This window comes from Sitophilus oryzae, unplaced genomic scaffold (genome assembly GCF_002938485.1).
Source record: "Sitophilus oryzae breed Bouriz unplaced genomic scaffold, Soryzae_2.0 scaffold_810_pilon_pilon, whole genome shotgun sequence".
Classification (NCBI taxonomy): Eukaryota; Metazoa; Arthropoda; class Insecta; order Coleoptera; family Curculionidae; genus Sitophilus; species Sitophilus oryzae.
Window position 1 is genome coordinate 2,767,236 of NW_022147429.1, and position 19,030 is coordinate 2,786,265.

The window sequence follows — 19,030 nt, forward strand, 5'->3', positions numbered from 1 at the left end:
TACCGGATGACAACGAAATTATTGTACAAATTGCAATTTAATAATCTAATATATAAAATTCTCATGTCACAGTTTTGTTACCATAATCCTCCGAAACGGCTTAACCGATTTTGATGAAATTTTATATATAAAAATATATATATTTATATTTTTTTTTTTTATATATATATAAAAATATATATTTATTTTATTTTTTTTTATATTAATTTTATTTTTTTATTTTTATATTCAGTAGGTCCTAGAAAAGGTTATTATTAAAAAATACATACAACCATAAATTTTCACCCTTGTACCATCAACCCCTATTTTTTTAATAGTTTATTTTATTTTTTTAACATAATCCTCCGAAACGGCTTAACCGATTTTGCTGAAATTTTATATGTATATTCAGTAGATCTGAGAATAGCTTGTTAAATATTTTATACCCCTAAGAGATAAGGGCGACACACCCCATTTTTTTTACTTTTTGGACAATTTTTTTTATTTTTTTATAATGTGGCGTAAAAAATTCATACAACCCTCAATTTTTGCCCTTCTGCCATCAACCACTATTTTTTAATAGCGATATTAGCAATTCAATAATTTTAATTTAACAACACAAATTGTTTTTAAAAATTTTCAGAATACCTTAAATTAAAAACATTGGTATGATTGGATATATACCGGGTATAATGGTATTTACCTAAATTCAATATACTATTTATTGATCTTTTGTGTATATACCGGGTGAAAAACTTAGGTATTTACCCAATTTTCAATATACCGGGTGCTTGCCCATTATTGACCTTAGCCACAGCGACGCGTTTAGCAGAACCGGCTAAAATAATATTTCGGGGCCAATCTGAAACAATACTTAATTACCCAGTGTCGTCCGAACTGTTATTCGGGAAACTTCGGCAGCATATCTGAACATAAAAATAAGTAAAAAAGTTCGTACAAATATATCATAAAATGCTTCGTTTAGGTTTAATTTCTATTTCTTGTTTTTATAATTTCTGAACTAAAGTCAATATTTGACTGACGGCAATATGACTCCTACTGGTAGGGGCGCCACCTACATATTTTTTAACTGATTTGAAGAGTAATAACCTTTCGTTCGTACCTGTATAAAACTAATGTTTACGTAAAAAATGTCTCTTAGTAAAAATTGCTACGAGCAACCGTTTTCAACATATTTGCAATGAAAATAGTCGAAACCAGGAGCGGATAAAGGAATTTATTTTAGGGGAGACCCAAATAAAAATTAATGTAGAATATTCTTTTAAGGGCGCTTTTTTTAACCCAAAAGCCTAATATTTAACCCAATTCATAGTTTTTAAGGGGGGCCCAGGATCCATGGGCCCCCCACTGCATCCGCCAGTTGTCAATACAAGTCATTATTGACAAAAAGTAAACATATCTTGACTAGATATTTATTTAACTAAAACGATAAATTTAAAAACTTTTTATTAGTTTAAGCTGTTAATAAATTTTTCTAGAGAAAAACTACGATAAAACAGTTTATGTTGAATCTTTGGCATAAAAAGATTTCAAATTTATTATTCGACGAATAACTATCCAGTCAACATGTATAGTTTTTGTCAATTATGACATGTCTATTCCAAATATCTTTTTCTTTCATCTGTTCTTCTTATGATATGTCTGTTCCAAATATCTTTTTCGATTCCAAATATATCTTGAAACCATTATTCCTATAAGGATTTTTACCAAGAAACCTTTTTTACGTTAAAACTGAGGGAAATGTATATTTTTCATCCAGTAGTTAATACAGGTGCGGACAAAAAGTTATTACTCTTCAAACCAGTTAAAATTATTTAGGTGGCGCCTCGTACAAGTAGGAGTCATATTAACATCGAAATCAAGTGTCTCATGTCAAAAAAACTCCCAGACACCAATTTTCATCCAAAAATCGACTTTAGCTCAGGAATTATTTGGACACAATCGAAGTAAAAATAAAACTTCTACACACTTAGGACATACATTTATACGAAACGTTTTTACTTCCTTTTATCTGTAGAATATGCTGCTGAAGTCCTCCGAATATAATTTGCAACACCCTGTATAAAGACACTATTAGTTTTTATTGAAATATTTATATTAGGTCCTCATAGTTTTTCTATAGGTACTCGGATTTGAACAATCTCAGCATTAATATGTATTATGATTTAATGCTTTTTTCTACTCCTATCCAAGGAACTTCAATTTTTGTCTACTACCACGAATATATTACTATCGAACACGATACTATATTAGCAGTTAAAAATCGGAAAAAATATAAGGATCTAAGTAAAATTGGTGTTACCGTAGTCTTTCATTTTCTAAAATTATTTTAGTTATTGTCCTCCACCCTTTAAAAAATCTAGACATACCAAAGTTCCATTTAAAAATACATTGACCTACTACAATGACTACTTGATTTTTGACGTAATTATTAAATGACCTCATTACAGAACCAGAATGATCTTATTACAGAATGGAGATGGAGATAAATAAATATTAAAAATATCAGAAATTTTAAAAGCGCACTACCAATTTTGATCAAAATATAAATAACAGAAACTTGTTTTGCAAAAAAAAGAAGAAACAAGTTTAGATTGGAAAGTGTCCATAAGGACAATGTTACTATTTGGCGCTGTTCTTGCAGCGGATGCGATCCTAAGCTTCTGATAATTTCGGAGCGGTTCGGCATTCTCTGTAAGTATATCAGAAAATATTTTTTATTGAAATTTATTATTACTTTAATTTATTTTCAGAACTGAATACTAGTAGTATTAGAATGTATTTATTTAATAATAAACTTTAATAAAAGACCTATTGAGACTAAAAACATATTATATTCTTATATCCAAAGAATCCATTTTAACTGGCATAAAACATATATATTTTTATATTTATAGAAAATGACTTTTATATTGAAATACTAGACTAGAAGTGTGACTAGTATTACTCACTTAAACTTGAAACTTGAAACCTGAAGCTCTTATAATATATTTATTTAGACGTAGCATGCACAACCCATGACTCTTTTGTAAGGTTAAACTGTAAAATAGTTCAAAAATATACTATTTTATTTCTCCCTTGGAAGCTATAGGTTTTCACCTTACAGAGAACCAGTATTGATAACATGCGGGTATAAGAAATACGCACATAAGGTCATATTAGCATTATTTTATGATTTAATTTTGAAATATTTATAGAGTTGATCTTGTGTCAATTTAAAAAAAATACAAACCTTGAATAGAAAAAGTGTATGTTTCAAAGGATTAGCAAGGCTTTTTCATAAATTATCATCATATTAAATAGAACGACTGTTGTTTTATTGCGGGATGTGTGAATATGTATCATTTCCTTTTCTTTGTTAGGTTTTAATGATGTAAGACGTATGTACGGTATTTAAATAGACAACTCCCCATATCTAAATGTCAAAGTTACGAAAATACAAATTTATAAGAAATAGCAATATTATAGTTTTCAAAAAGTAATATTTTCTTAACCAAAGAAATGTTATGATTGTAATAATGTTTGATTGTCGTAAAATGTTTAAATCTATACTAATATATAAAATCCTTAAGTACATACTGATTAATCACGATCCTGCTCAAACCACTCAACGTAAGAAGCTCAATTCTGGCGTACATGTTGATTCTAAGGTGTAGACGTTCGATAAGAAAGGATTTTTCGAAATTCCAGTTCCAAGAGGGTGAAACCACCCCTCAAATATTAGAATATTTTTTATTTAAAAAACGGCCAAGTTTCCGAAAAAATGCTTAAACACGTAGATTTTATTTTGTTTTTTTACATATTTTAAATTTTTTTAAAAATATATACACGGTGTTTCGAAAAATCTAGTCATTGATTAATCACGATCCTTCCTGATTAAAGCGCTTGACGTAAAAAGCTGATTTTTGGAAAACAGATTGACTTTAGGGTGTAGAAGTTCGATAAGACGGGATTTTTCGAAACTCGAATTCTAAGGGGGTGAAACTATACCTCAAATATTAAAATATTTTTTATTTAAAAACCGATGAGTTTTTCGGAAAAACACTTAAACACGTATATTTTATTTTGTTGTTTTACATATTTTAAGATTTTTTTATAAAGTTATACAGGGTGTTTCATAAAATATGACCATTGAGTAATCACGATTCTGCTTAAACTGTTTGCCGTTTAAAGCTGATTTTTTTTAAAGCGGATTGACTGTGGGGTGTAGATGTTCAGTAAGGAGGGGTTTCTCGAATCTCAAATTCCAAGAGGGCGAACACGCTCCTCAAATATTATAATATTTGTTATTTAAAAAACGGTTAGTCTTTAGGGAAAACGCTTGGACAAGCATATTTTATTTTGTTTTTTTACATATTTTAAAATTTTAAAAAAATCATACAGGGTGTTCCAAAAAGTTGGGTAATTTCTTAACCACGATTCTGCTTAAACTTCTTGACGTAAAAAGCTTATTTTTGGCAAACGGATTTTTCGAAAGTCAAATTCCAACGAGATGAAACTACCCCTCAAATATTACCAAGTTATATAATAATATCGCCATATTGTTTTTTCTGATGCTGACATAAATGTGAGAACATTTTATCCAGTTTTTATGTTAATGGAAATGCTTGCTTTGCTTTATCATCACCATTACAAATGATTAATTCGACGCTAACGAAGTCTCTGGTACACGCTAGTATTATTATAAATAATCTTCAATTTTTTCAATGCAAATTAAAGATATTTATCTTATTTTGAGCCAAATACCGGGTGATTTTCAAATGTGACTCACTACTATAACTTTTTATTTTTTTTAACGAGAATTGATATATGACATAAATTAGGATTGGTTGACGTTTTCAGTTATTTTTGGTCACTTCATATTTCACCGGAAATTACTACAACTTTTGATTTTTAAATGATACCATCGATATTTTTTTTATTCAATAGAAAATGGCCTTCTGAATAGAATGACAACTCATATGTCTACTTTTGACATTTTTGCTTAAAAAATAGATCTAGTATGTCATGTTTTTTTTTGCTTTGTGATGAACTTTATAACATTTGATTTTATAATTTCATTGACAGAGAAATTTGACTCGTACCAAGTGTGTGGTATCAAATTATTCGTAAAAAAATGCTTTTTCCAAATATGCTAATGAGCCACCCTCGTTCCATTTGAGAAAATTGAGATATGATTAAAAATACGATTTGGGCATTTTTTGACCGGCCAGGACAAGACACTAAAAACGACTCCTTGATTAAGAATTAGTGTTTTTAACATAGCCATGGCACTCTAGATTGAAATTTAAAATACAATTTTTTATTAAACGAGATTGTCAAAAGTTGACATATGATAGTCATTCTATTCAGAATATCATTTTCTATCGAATAAAGTAAAAATATACCGGGGGTGCCGTTTAAAAATCAAAAGATGTAGTCATTTTCGGTAAAACAGGAAGTGACCAAAAACAATTGAATGCGTCGTCAATCAATCCCAATTTATGTCATATACTAACATACGATATCTCGTTTTTTTATCTGAAAAAATAAAAAAAAATTATAGGGGTCAGCCACTTTTGAGACGCACCCGGTTTATGTTACGGCTAAAATGGATACTTGGCTAGTTCAAACTAACCAGCCATTTTGTAAACAAACAGCAAAACCAACACCACAAACTGACACCTAACCAACAAAATAAACGCGCTTTTTGCAAAATAGTTGGCTTGTAGTTGGCAGTATCCATTTTAGCCATAGCCAGGAAGGGGTAAAATAAATAAATAAAATAATTATTTTGAAATTTCGGAGAAACGGTAGGGATTACAAAAAAAAAGTTATAGAGCGTCAAATTTTACATAAAAATGATTTCTATACTTTTTTACTCAAATCAAAATTAACCGAGATAGGATGGCTAGAAGCTAGGGGATGATAGTAGGAATTTAAAGAAAATCATGAAAATTGAAATATGCTGAAAGATTCATATATTTAAACGTTGTTTTTAATTTGCTCAGAAAATTATCAATTTCAATTCACCTTCTTTTAAATTCACCTACGAGAAGGAGTGAAAAATGTAAATAAGGTGGATTTTTCCAAATTACAGAGAAATGGTAAGGACTTTGAAAAAAAATGTTTAAATTATAGTTGCGCTCTAGCTTCTAGCCACTCTACAGGTTAATTTTGATTTGAGCAAAAAAAGTATAGAAATCATTTTTATGTGAAATCTAACGCTCTACAACTTATTCAAACTTTTTTTTGTAATCCTTATCATTTCACCAAAATTTTGAAAAAAAAAATTATTTATTTATTTCATCCCTTCTCGGGGGTGAATTTATTATATACAGGGTGTTTCAAAAAACATGTGCCATCTCTCGTGGGGAGATTCCTCATGTAAAAATAAGATTTATTTTTCTTATCAACATAGGTCCGATTCTGCTTTGTTTCGTAGTTACAGGGTGTTAAAGTCTTAGTAATCTTTTGATTTATTATAATTTTCTTCCCAGTACTTTTATTGATTGGAATGAAATTTTGAGGGTAAAAGTTACTATAAGTGCTACATATTTTAAAGCTAAAAAAGTGTCGATAAATTCATTAGGGGCGTGCATATCGGTTATCACTGAAATATTTAAAAAGAAATTATGTGCGCCACTGATTTTTTTTTCCTTTAATATCAAAATTCTGTAGGCCGCTTAATGCCAGTTAAAAGTTATTTCTTCATATTTTGTCGAAATCGGCGCGGCGTCCTTGATGAGATAAACGCAATTTTTTATTAATCAAAATTAATAAAATTAAAATAAAAACGAAATTAATAACTTATATATTTTACCTAATTTATTATTAATATTATCACTATTATTTATTATTACTATTAGTCCAACCTACAGCAATTTCAAATAAAAAAATAATGGTATTTAGTTTAGGATAATTAAAAAAAAACTAATTTTAAAAAGTTTTAACATCCTGTAACTCTAAAACTATGCATTTCCATACCCATATTTATAGGACCTTCTTTTCATATTTTTTGATGGGGATCAATGAGTACTTATTTAAAACTTTCGCAAGTTAATGATATTATTTTTTTTAAAGGTTGCTATTAAACTTTATCAAGGCAAATTAATATAATTGCGTTTATCCCCACAAGGAGGCCGAAATTGACAAAATATCAAGAGACACTTTTAATCGGCATTAAACTGCTTACACTATTTTGCTAACTAGAGATAAAAAAGTCAGTGGCGTACATGCTTTTTTTAGAAACATATTCCAGTGATAACCATGTTCCAGTGATAACCTATAGGTACGTCTCGTCGGTGAATATGTCGACACTTTTTTAGCTTTAAAATATGTCGCATTTATAGAAACTTTTACTCTCAAAATTTCATTCGAAATGCTAAAGGTACTTTGAAGAAAATTATAATAAATCGAAAAAATATTAAAATTTTAACACCCTGTAGCTACGAAACAAAGCAAAATCGGACCTATGTTGATATGAAAAATAAATCTTACGCGAGGAATCTCTACACGAGGCACATGTTTTTTGAAACACCCTGTATACTTATATCAAAAATACAAGTTTTTACCAAAACTTCGTATTTGACGGCCTATTTTATTAAATCTATTCTAAGTTAGAAAACCACCCTTTAATTAGTTTTATATTCAAGAATAAACAATCGTTATGAGAATTGTAAAAAAAAAAAATATTCGCTGATAATAATATTTCTTTGTAAACTAGCATATTATTAATGTTCTAGAACGTTCTTTATTTTTCTCTAGTAAAGCCCATAAACAATTCTAGAAATTATACTATGTAACGGTAATAAATTATATTTTTTAATTGTAACATTTTATTGTTATTTAAATTAACAACCTACAAAAAAGTACCAAGAACTCGGTGAACTGTTTTGTTTACCCACCAATCGTTTATATGCAATTTTGCATAAGCTTTAGCCACAACAACCTCATATGAATATGTATGAAAACTCAGAGTATTGTTAAGAAAAGGCACATGTTACACAATACTAAATCCTATCATTCTGATTAAAATTTTCCACGAATTATATATTCAATAAATAAAGAGCAGTTAATATTGAATATACAAGAAAATATAATGCCACTGACTGGAAAAATTAAAAAATTTTAATAAAAGTTTTATAATTCGATAAAAACTAGCTTCTTCGTGGTTCTTCATTTTTAAGCAAATTTTTCTAACCAATTAAAAAATAGGCATTTCAATGGATAGATATACAAGGTCCGGCAACAGTGCCGGCATCGAGTCAGGCATCCGCAGCTCCTATAATAAGAAACTTAGGAATTTTGTATAAGTGCAAACTAGGGATGTCAATCCCGAAAGGTTTTCAAAATCCTGGGATTTTTGAGATTTGAACGACAAATCCCGGGTTTAAAATTACCAATGAAATACCTAATATCATAAAAAAATTTAATATAAATATAACAAAACACGAAAATTAACAAAAAACTCTTTAAAAAAATCATATTGTCAAGGTGTATTACTGGTTGCATAACTGCATACTGCTAAAAAAATCGCAAGGTGCATTGAGGAACCTGGCGTATTCGCCAGAAAGTAAAGAAAATTATAGAATTCTTTAGAAAAATCTAGAAACAACCGCCAGGGGGTATACCTATAAGGCCCGCGCTTTGACAGTTGGAAGTTTTAAAGTTTGAAGTTTAAAGTTTGAAGTTTGCAGTCTGAAGATAGTCTGAAGTTTGATAATACCGCGAAATACCGTTAGAGTAATAGTAGTTGCATAAGTTGTGTTGTAAATAGTATAAGTTGTGTGTACAGAGTGAAACAAATAAATTCGTTAAGTATTTTATCGTGAGTTTAAATAGTGGACCCACGGAATCCGTAACAATTGGTGTCAGAAGTGGGATTCAAGAGGATTTTAAGAAGAAATTAAGTGGATTGGAAGATTTTTAGACCGGATTAGAGTAATTTTATGGTTGGTACAAGGGAACAAGCGAAGAAAATGGAGGAAGTAAGCAAACTATTAGGCGATTTTATGGAGAATATGAGAAGAGAAAAGGCAGAAGAACAAGAGAGGTTGCGAAAAGAGAAAGAAGAGGAACAAGACCATCTACAGAAAATACTTATGGAAAATCAAGAGAAAATGTTGGGTAATTTGGAAATTCGTTTCGAGGAGCGACATCGTAGAGAAAAACAAGAAGAACAGGACCGGCTTGAGAAAATTTTAGAAGATTTAAAAATTCAGCGACAACAAGACAAACAAGAAGAGCAGGACCGTATTCAACAGAGTATCGAAAATTCGGAACGAAGACAAGAGACCCACTTCCAAGAAGTCGTAGATCTGGAGGAGCACCTTCAGCAGAAAATGGAAAAATTAGAGATGGACCTACAGAAGACCAAGGTACAAGTAAGGACACCTGGCGTTTCTGGAACTGCGAACCTCAAGGCACCGACCTACGATGGACAAACGACCTGGACAATGTACCACCGTCAGTTTGAAGCAGCCGCCGCTGCCAACGGATGGACTGACCAGGAGAAAGCAGCGGCACTTGTCATCGCGCTGCGTGGCCCTGCCCTGGAACTGTTGCAAACTATTCCTGCAGCCCAACAGCAGGAATACCAAACTTTGGTCGCTGCACTGGACAGAAGATATGGCGACCAACATCGACGCCAACTTTACCAGGCCCAGATCAAGACACGTCTGCAGAGGTCCGGAGAGAGTCCGCAGGAATTTGAAGCAGACTTACGTCGGCTGGTACACCTAGCGTATCCTGAAGCACCGGAAGGATTTAGGGAGAAACTCGCTGCTCAGTGCTTTATCAGCGGACTGAGGGACAATGAATTACAGAGGGCGCTGCAAATATCGCGTTTTTCTACCAGCAGCGAAGTACTCGTCAGGGCGCTGGAAATAGAAGCTGCATTTAGCGCCATTCCTAAACCGAAGATAGGCTCGGTAACGGTTGAGGAACAGCCAACGAGTTCTTACATACGTTTGGAGGAGATGTTTAATAAACTATGCGAATTACTAGTGAACAAGAGAGTCAACAACACCCAGACAGAGAACCAAAGAAGATTCCAGGATATGAGGTGCTATGGATGCGGCAGGAATGGCCATATCAAACGAGATTGTCGCATCCAAATGCGATTCAATTCACCATCCAGAGAACATCGGCACATCGGAAGATCCCAGGACATAAGTTGCTATAGATGTGGCAGGAATGGCCACATCAAACGGGATTGTCACATCCAAATGCGATTCGATTCACCATCCAGAGAACATCGGCACATCGGAAGATCCCAGGACATAAGTTGCTATAGATGTGGCAGGAATGGCCACATCAAACGGGATTGCCGCGTCCAAATGCGATTCCATTTACCATCGAGAGAACATAGGCACCAGGAAATCAACACTAATGAGCGAGTATTGGCTGAAGAAAACAGAGCCCCTATGATGTTTTCCGTTAGGAGTCTAGGAAAAACCGCTGACAGTTTGGTGATCAACGGGAATGTCAATGGTAGAAGAATTCGAATGACTGTGGACACAGGCGCTATGGTATCGTTGGTGCGGACTAACTCAGTGCAAGGATTGAAGATGATGCCTCTTAGAAGAAGAGTGTATTTACGTACAGTTACGGGGGAAATGGCCGTTGTACGGGGAGAGGCTTTCATGGAACTGGAGTTAGGGAATTTGAAGTTTCGACATAGCGTTTTAGTGGCAGACATTGAAGATGATTTTATCATGGGTATGGATGTGATCAGTCAACATGGTTTTTCGTTCGATCACCATAGAAACATCCTGAAAATCGGAAATGAGGAATTTTCTGTATCTAAAGAGAAGAGACCAGGAAATATGGAAGCAAGATCAGCGGAAATTGTGATGATACGTGGTGATGCCAAGAAGACTGTGTTCGGGAAAACTGAGAAAACCTCTGAGTGCCGTGTAGGACGGGTACAAATTATCGACAACGAACCAGATCGACGACGAGCTACCTTGGGCAAGAAAATGAAACATCGTGAAAGCACTATCAGAGTAAGGAATTTTAAATTGAGAACTGACGAACAATGGACGACGATACAATTGAGGAAAGATCAAATGGAAGATCCAGACATCGGAGCAATACTACGGCTCAAGGAAGGTAACGGCGAGAGACCACCGTGGCAGGATATTGCGGACAGAGGGCTCGTTTTCAAAGCTCTCTGGGCTCAGTGGAATTCACTGGTGATTGAGAATGGATTGTTAAAGCGCACGTGGCAAAGTGCGGATGGCAGGACAGTAACAACTCAGTTACTGGTACCAAGGAAGAAAGTTACCCAGGTATTGGAAGAAATTCATGGCGGTAAAACTGGAGCCCATCTTGGGGTAAACAAGACCTTAAGCAAGCTGAGAGACCGTTTTTACTGGGTAGATTATTGTGAAGATTTTAAGAAATGGTGTCAACGTTGTAAGATTTGCGCAGCTAGACAAGGACCAAGTACTCGATCTGGAGGAAAAATGAAACAAGATAACGTTGGACTGTCGTTCGAAAGAATCGTTAGGAAGGGAAGATTACTGGACGTTCATAAGCACGTTAGAAGTAAGATTGCGCTAGCCAGTGACCGGATGAAAGCTCGTTACGACCTCAGAGCTAATTCTACGGGATTTCAACAAGACGATAGGGTATGGTTGTATAACCCACAGCGCAAGAAAGGAAGGTCCCCAAAGTTAACTCCAGCATGGGAAGGTCCTTATACAGTCATCAAGAGGATAAAGGATGTTGTGTACCGGATTCAACGCAGCCCTAGAAGTAAGTTGAAAGTAGTTCATCTGGATCGATTGAAGAGATACCAGACAGGAAACCTTGATCGGGACGATCAAATTTGAGAAGGGGGCAATGTCAAGGTGTATTACTGGTTGCATAACTGCATACTGCTAAAAAAATCGCAAGGTGCATTGAGGAACCTGGCGCATTTGCCAGAAAGTAAAGAAAATTATAGAATTCTTTAGAAAAATCTAGAAACAACCGCCAGGGGGTATATAAGGCCCGCGCTTTGACAGTTGGAAGTTTTAAAGTTTGAAGTTTAAAGTTTGAAGTTTGCAGTCTGAAGATAGTCTGAAGTTTGATAATACCGCGAAATACCGTTAGAGTAATAGTAGTTGCATAAGTTGTGTTGTAAATAGTATAAGTTGTGTGTACAGAGTGAAACAAATAAATTCGTTAAGTATTTTATCATGAGTTTAAATAGTGGACCCACGGAATCCGTAACAATATGAACACCAAACAAATTTTAGCAAACAAATTAAAAAAAAATAGCGCAAAAATATTAATGCGTCCAAAGTTTCATCCCCCAGTCTTGAACGTATCTTATTACACAAGATCCTTGCCGAAGAAAAACATCTTTCAGATTCCACGCTGGTGGCCTCAATGGTTGATAAAAATTCAAAAGGTTTTTGGAGATTACGTCCCCGACTACCACCATTTGAAAATAATAATTCAATTTCTTGGGTAATAATGTCCGACAATCGCGTCTTATTACTTCTTTTGGTTTTTATCGGCTTTGAAGATTGTTGTAATACTTTCTGCAGTTTAACCTTTAAAGGTTCATTATCTTCTCTTCTCAGAAGTTCGGCAATGGGAAGCTCATCCTCTTCGCTGTCGTTACTGGTTCCTCTTCTAGAAGTTCCTATCTGATGAATTGTCGAGCTCTAGTCTGATTAAAAGCTTTTCTATTCTTGATTTAATTAGGGAAATATTAAGTTATTTATTAAATCAATAAAATAAAGAAATATTAATATTTATATAATCCAATCCAGGGATTTTTCAAGGCAAATTTTCTTCCGGGATCCTGAGATTCCGGGATTCCGAGATCCCGGGATTGCCATCCCTAGTGCAAACCTAAAATATCTATTAGGGTGTATTTCAGGAAAATATTTTAACTTTTACAGGGTGGCTCAAAAAAGTGTTAGTGGATCGAGATTATTTTTTTAAATGGAATACCCTGTATATTATTGCATTTTTGGCTTCCTTTCTAATAACTTTACATAATCCTGAGATATTATTAAATATGTTTTAATAGTTTCAGAAATATTATTAAATAAATAAACAAAAATTTCAGCCATTTTCAAAAAATTTATTAAAAATACAAGAAATCAAAACTATTTTAGGTATTTACTACAGTTGGTTTGTACTTAATGGAATACCGTGTATATTATTGCATTTTTGTATATTATTGCATATGTACCACACCACCCGCATTACGTTGTATTTGATATAGCATCGCCGATTGAAAGAATTGGGGCTTATTTCTATCATCAAGATGACAGTAATTAATTTGAAGCCCAAACTTTAAAAATTCTGTTTAAATAATTTAATATTGGAGTGGAACATATTCCCGCCTTCCACAGAAACTGTATCGATTTAATATGACATAAATTGACACAGTTCCAATCTAAAATGTCAATATTCCATGGGTATACCGGGTGCGTCTCAAAAGTGGCTCACCCCTATAACTTTTTTTATTTTTTCAGGTAAAAAAAATGAGATTTAGATATGTCAGTATATGACATAAATTAGGATTGATTGACGTATTCAATTGTTTTCTGTCGCTTCCTGTTTCACCAGAAATACAAATTTTGATTTTTAAATGGCTCCCTCGGTATTTTTTTACTTTATTCGATAGAAAGTGACATTCTGAATAGAATGACATATCATATGTCAACTTTTGACATTTTGGCTTAATAAAAAATCGTATTTTAAATTTTAATCTAGAGTGCCATGGCTGTGTTAAAAACACTACTTAATTGATAATCAAGGAGCCTTTGAAAAATATATTTGATCGTCTAATGTTTTTAGTGTTTTGTCCTGACGGGTTACAAGTTTCCTAAATCATATTTTTAATCATATCGCAATTTTTTCGCCAGGGTGGCTCATTAGAATATTTGGAAAAATCATTTTTTTACGAATAATTTCATACCACACACTTGACATATTTGAGTCAAATTTTCGTTATGAACCGCAATTTCAAATAAACCATATGCGAAAATGTCAAAAGCTTACATATGGTATGTTATTCTATTCAGAGTATTATTTTCTATCGAATAAGGTGCAGTTTAAAAATCAAAAGTTGTAATCATTTCCGGTGAAACAGGAATTGACGAAAAACAATTGAATACGTCAATCATTCCTAATTTATGTCATATACTAACATACCAAATCTCGTTTTTTTAACTGATAAAATAAAAAAGTTATAGGGGTTAGCCACTTTTGAGACGCACCCGGTATAACATATTTAGGGTAATATACTTTATTTTACAGGGTATCCCAGAAATAAGTGCAACTATTTTAAGGGGTAGTAGATCTCAATAAAAGAAACATATTTTCTCTTTATCGTTTTTCAAATAAGTCCAAAATAACGGAGTTATTTTGCTTTGAAAACTCCACACCTGTAATTTTTAACCAATCAAAACGTGTTTTTATGACAAATCACCATGGCAACGGATAAATTTTAGTGAAAATTTTTTCCTTGTGGGCACCCAACAGCGAATTATACTGGAAATTTTTTGACGTTTATAATGACAGGATATCATTTTGAGAGTCTGTTTTTTATTTGTTTACATGATAATTTTGATACATTTCAATTACAAAGCTGAGATGAAAGTTTGTAAACTGCTTCCATACGCTTGACTTCGATTTTCTGGTATTCACGGGTGTCAACTGCTTAATCTCCTGGCGAATATTTTCTTTGCTTTCATGACCGAAGCGAAACATTTTTTTTAAGCCGTGCCGCTTGACAGCTTCAAAACTGAAATAGTTTTTAGGTTTGGGTGTCACTTAGTTATCATCACGGGGGTGTCACTTGTATGGGAAAATAGGCAACAGTCAAATTTAAACGTGCCAGGATAAACGACAAAGAAAGCAACATTTGCCAGGCATTGGCTTTCTTTGTCACTCACATTGCTTAAATCATGATACCGCGGCCATTTTGTCAACAAAGAAGCTGGCCGGCTGTCCTGGCAAGTGATTTAAAACAATTTTGCTTTTACAATATTAAATACCATTTGGATGTATTTAATGCGATTATTCAATTAACTGGTAAGTCAGAAATTACACACAAATACTTTATTCGTAAATACAACTAAGATGTAAACGTAGTTTTGTATTTTTAGATTTCAACTTTTGCAAAGACCCGCCGATAGAACTTGCCTGGCAGCGTACCTGTTTAACTAAACGTATTATTTCCTGATAATAATATCAAAACACGTAAGTACCTCTATAATTTATGATGACAAATGATTTTGATTATGTTTTATGTTATTTAAATACTTTCTAACCTCAAATAATAGTAAGATCCTTGTTTATATCGCACAGCCCGTTCAAAACTGTATTGTCTTCAAAAAATGTTTACAAAACAAACAATTATTACAAAAACAATGTCCTTTTAATCTGATTTATACCTCAGAAGGATGCCAGTAAAATTTTATTAAATCAACATTATATTATTTGGCCATTAATATCCAAAAAGGAGCATATTGCCTAACTTAAATTTTCTTTTACTTCTCTTGACAATGTTCTCTATATTCTCTATTTTGAGTTAGTAAACTTTTGAACGGGATGTGCGATATATAAAATACATAATATATCCAAGGGTATGATCTGATAAAAGTATTTTTTGATGCATTTTTTGGTTTTTTATGCACGTTGGCTTGGTTTATGTTTTATTCAGCTTATATTTATTTGGTATAATAGTTTTTTTGCCTTTGGAATGGCATGTATTGAGGCTATAGATAGTGTTTCATTAGATCATTAAAGGAATTTAAATTAGCACATATTTTTTGTGATATTAGTGTGTTATTTTGATACAACTACTAGGTAGTTGTATCATAGTGCCTTATGCATGTTATTATATACTTATGTATTATCAGTAAATAGATGATAACATACTACTAAAATGTATTTTTAATAGTATGTTTATCTTTCCTATTCCCTAGTTATTTGCAAAATGTATTTTGAACTAATTTAAGTCATTAATTGATCATCTTTATTTTTCAGGTTCCGGGATATTCTTTTTCATTATTAAAAAATATATATATTTCAATATTATTGTAATATAAATCGCAGCTCTAAAAAATAAATGATATTGTTTACTAAATGTGTAATTTATTTACTATGAATTTTCTCTGAAAATAATAAGTCTTTAATAATATCATTGATTTGCTGTGTAAAGTTAATAGACATATTTTTTAATATTTTAAATTATATTAAAGTAATAAAAATATGTTTATTAACTTTAAACAGTAAATCAGTGATACTTATAAAAATATTTTTTAAAAAATTTCCCCTCTTTTAAGCCCCGCCCCTCCAATTCCCCTCAATTTAGCTAGTACTGCCAGGCTGCACCAGGTGGCGTCTGTTTCCATTTTTTAACATGAAGTTAGCATTTCTTTAATGTACCTATTCTCTGGTTATCATAGTTACTAAATAATAATAATAATAATAGTAACTAAATAATCAATTCGACCAAAAATCGAAAAATACATTTTAATTATTTGATTTTCAAACACAATTTGTCTTCGACTCGATTAACTTCGATAATTTTCAGAATATTCATGAGTTCGAAAAAATTTCCGGAAATAATTTGACATCTAGTGGTATTACGAGTGAAAATTTCCAAAAAAAAAATATTTTTTGCTAAAATTTTGAGAACCACTGGATCTTTTCTGGATTTTCTTTTTTGTAAATTTAATCTACTACCTATGTTGCCATATTATCAAGAAATTATGTTTTTTTAACTAAAAACTTAAAAAAAATTCAAAAATTTTTAAAAAAATTCCGAATTTTGAAAAAAAATTTTCGCGAAAAAAACCTCATAGGCGTGTTTCTGAGGTTGAACTATACTACCAGTTAAAATACTTGCACTTATTTCTGGGACACCCTGTATATTATATTGATAAATGAGGTCTAAATTATAAGAAAATGTATTTTCTGCGAAAATTTGAAGAGATAGGTAAAAAATAGTATATTTAATACAATTTGATAGACAATGATATTGTGCATCTGATTCTCGTAAAATATACAAGGTGTTCAGTTTAAATTTTAAAGAAAATTTTTTGAATAAAAATAATTTAAAATAATAATTTAAATACATTTTTAAACACTCTGCATAAGGTAGTATAATTTTTATTATTGCAACATAAAATTTCGTAAATAGAAAAACTTCAGTACAATCGAGAGTACAATATTTGGTTTTAAAAACTTAAATACGTCTAGAGAAATGAAGCATTAAAATTATTACTGTATTTTGATATAAAGGTAAATATTTTAAAAACGGTAAGATTAAAATGCGGTAAACGTTAATCAAATTTACCTTTATTTTAATCGTAGTAACTAAAAATGTAATAATATACAGGGTGTTCCATTTAAAAAATGCAACTTTGATATTTTTTTATATATTATGGACACTCTGCATCTTGTAAAAATATTTTTAAATTGTAGCTCTAATAGTCCTTCAACGAATCCAAAACTTACAATTTGTAGAAATCTAATCAAACGATTAGATTTCTACGCATACAGATTTCTACGCATACGGAGTGTTGTAGCTAAACAGCTACAACACTCCGTGTCTTATGTGGTGAATAACCCTGTATAAAGAAAAAAAAAATACGTAAAAAATAATATAAGACTTCTATTTTTCCAGTTAACTTTTACGATTTCTATTGTTACCGAACATCACCTGATTAACATGAAACAGTTTTATAAAGCGATATTTTATTTCAGGAAAATGACTTCCCAAGCAGAACTTCAAAAGAAACTCAATTTGGAAAGGGCCACCAACTTTATGAGACAATACAGAGACCCCAATTCCAGAGAACTCAAGAAACTCTCCGCTAATCAGTTTATGGAAGTTTGGAGCCATTACGATAGAGACGGTAAGAAAGTTTACTAAAGATCGGCGATTTTAGTAATTTATTACCTATTATGAAAAATATTTTGATGAAAAAACGGTACTTTTATGAATCTTATCAAAAAATATAATCAACAGAGTTTTTCTTTTAAGATATAATCTACTACAGTCTGTCCAACGACAAGATCCTTGATAGTGATAGATGTGTCTGTCGTTTTAATTTCCAAGTAGTTTATTTTATTTTACAAAGAAATAAGTTGGTACAATTGGAACGCATAGCAGGAAATTAATATATATATATTTGACTGACAAGTGATTACTTCAAAATATTGTGAGAAAAACTTATAAAACTGAAAAAATGTAATCGAGTTATTTTATTTAAAAAAACGGTATGTGCTAATACAAAACAAACAATAACAAAACACCACATACCAAAAAATATAAAAAAGAACTATTTCTGATTTTCAAGCTTCAAGAAACTTCCCGCATTTATTATTATATTTATTAATACAGCTTATGTACAAATACAAATTTGTAATATTCCACAGGAATAAATAAAACAACATAAATAAAACAAACTATTTTATTAATAATAACACTTACCAAATTCAATACCTTGGTTGATTAATTAACTCTAATCTTAATTTTTTTAAACTAGTACCTTTTGACATTATTTTTCAGTACTAAAATCCATTATTTACCTATCGTGTGATGTCGATATTTTACAGCTACTTCAGTTTTTAGTATATGTTTAGTACGATCCTTGTACCATATACGAGATGCACTTATCTAACGACGAGATGGTATACAAACTTTATTGATGGTAACTTTATTGGTGTATAAGACTTTCTCCGTGGCCAGCGAGTATTAACTATAAACTGTGCTCTGGGTCTGCAGTTAATATTCCCTCGATTTTTCCTCCACTTGAATTCAAAAGCCACAAAACACACGTAATAACACGAATCAAAATGCATAATCTTCCAAAACGCATGGTATTTGATATAAGTTCACACAAAATTATAATCTATAATTTAGCCAGACTTTGACAAGCCTCAAAAATCTAAAGGCGAGTTCATACGCATCGGCGTCCGTTGTCGGTCATCGTTCCGTGAAACCAATAAAATTGAAATATGCCATTTTTGAAATAAACCAATAAAACTGGTTAAAAACAGCAAGAGACGACGCATGACGGAT

General features: G+C 31.9%; 1 protein-coding gene across 3 annotated transcripts in view; it reads left to right on the forward strand.

Moving 5' to 3' along the window:
- The window catches only part of LOC115889044 (calbindin-32), a 111,821-nt gene that overhangs the window by 44,453 nt on the left and 48,338 nt on the right, over window positions 1-19,030 (forward strand). For all 3 annotated transcript variants that reach the window (XM_030908961.1, XM_030908963.1, XM_030908962.1), the window contains exon 2: window positions 17,710-17,861. In XM_030908961.1, coding sequence (XP_030764821.1) covers window positions 17,714-17,861 — 148 coding nt within the window. In that variant the 5' untranslated portion in view covers window positions 17,710-17,713. The remainder of the gene's footprint in view (window positions 1-17,709; window positions 17,862-19,030) is intronic.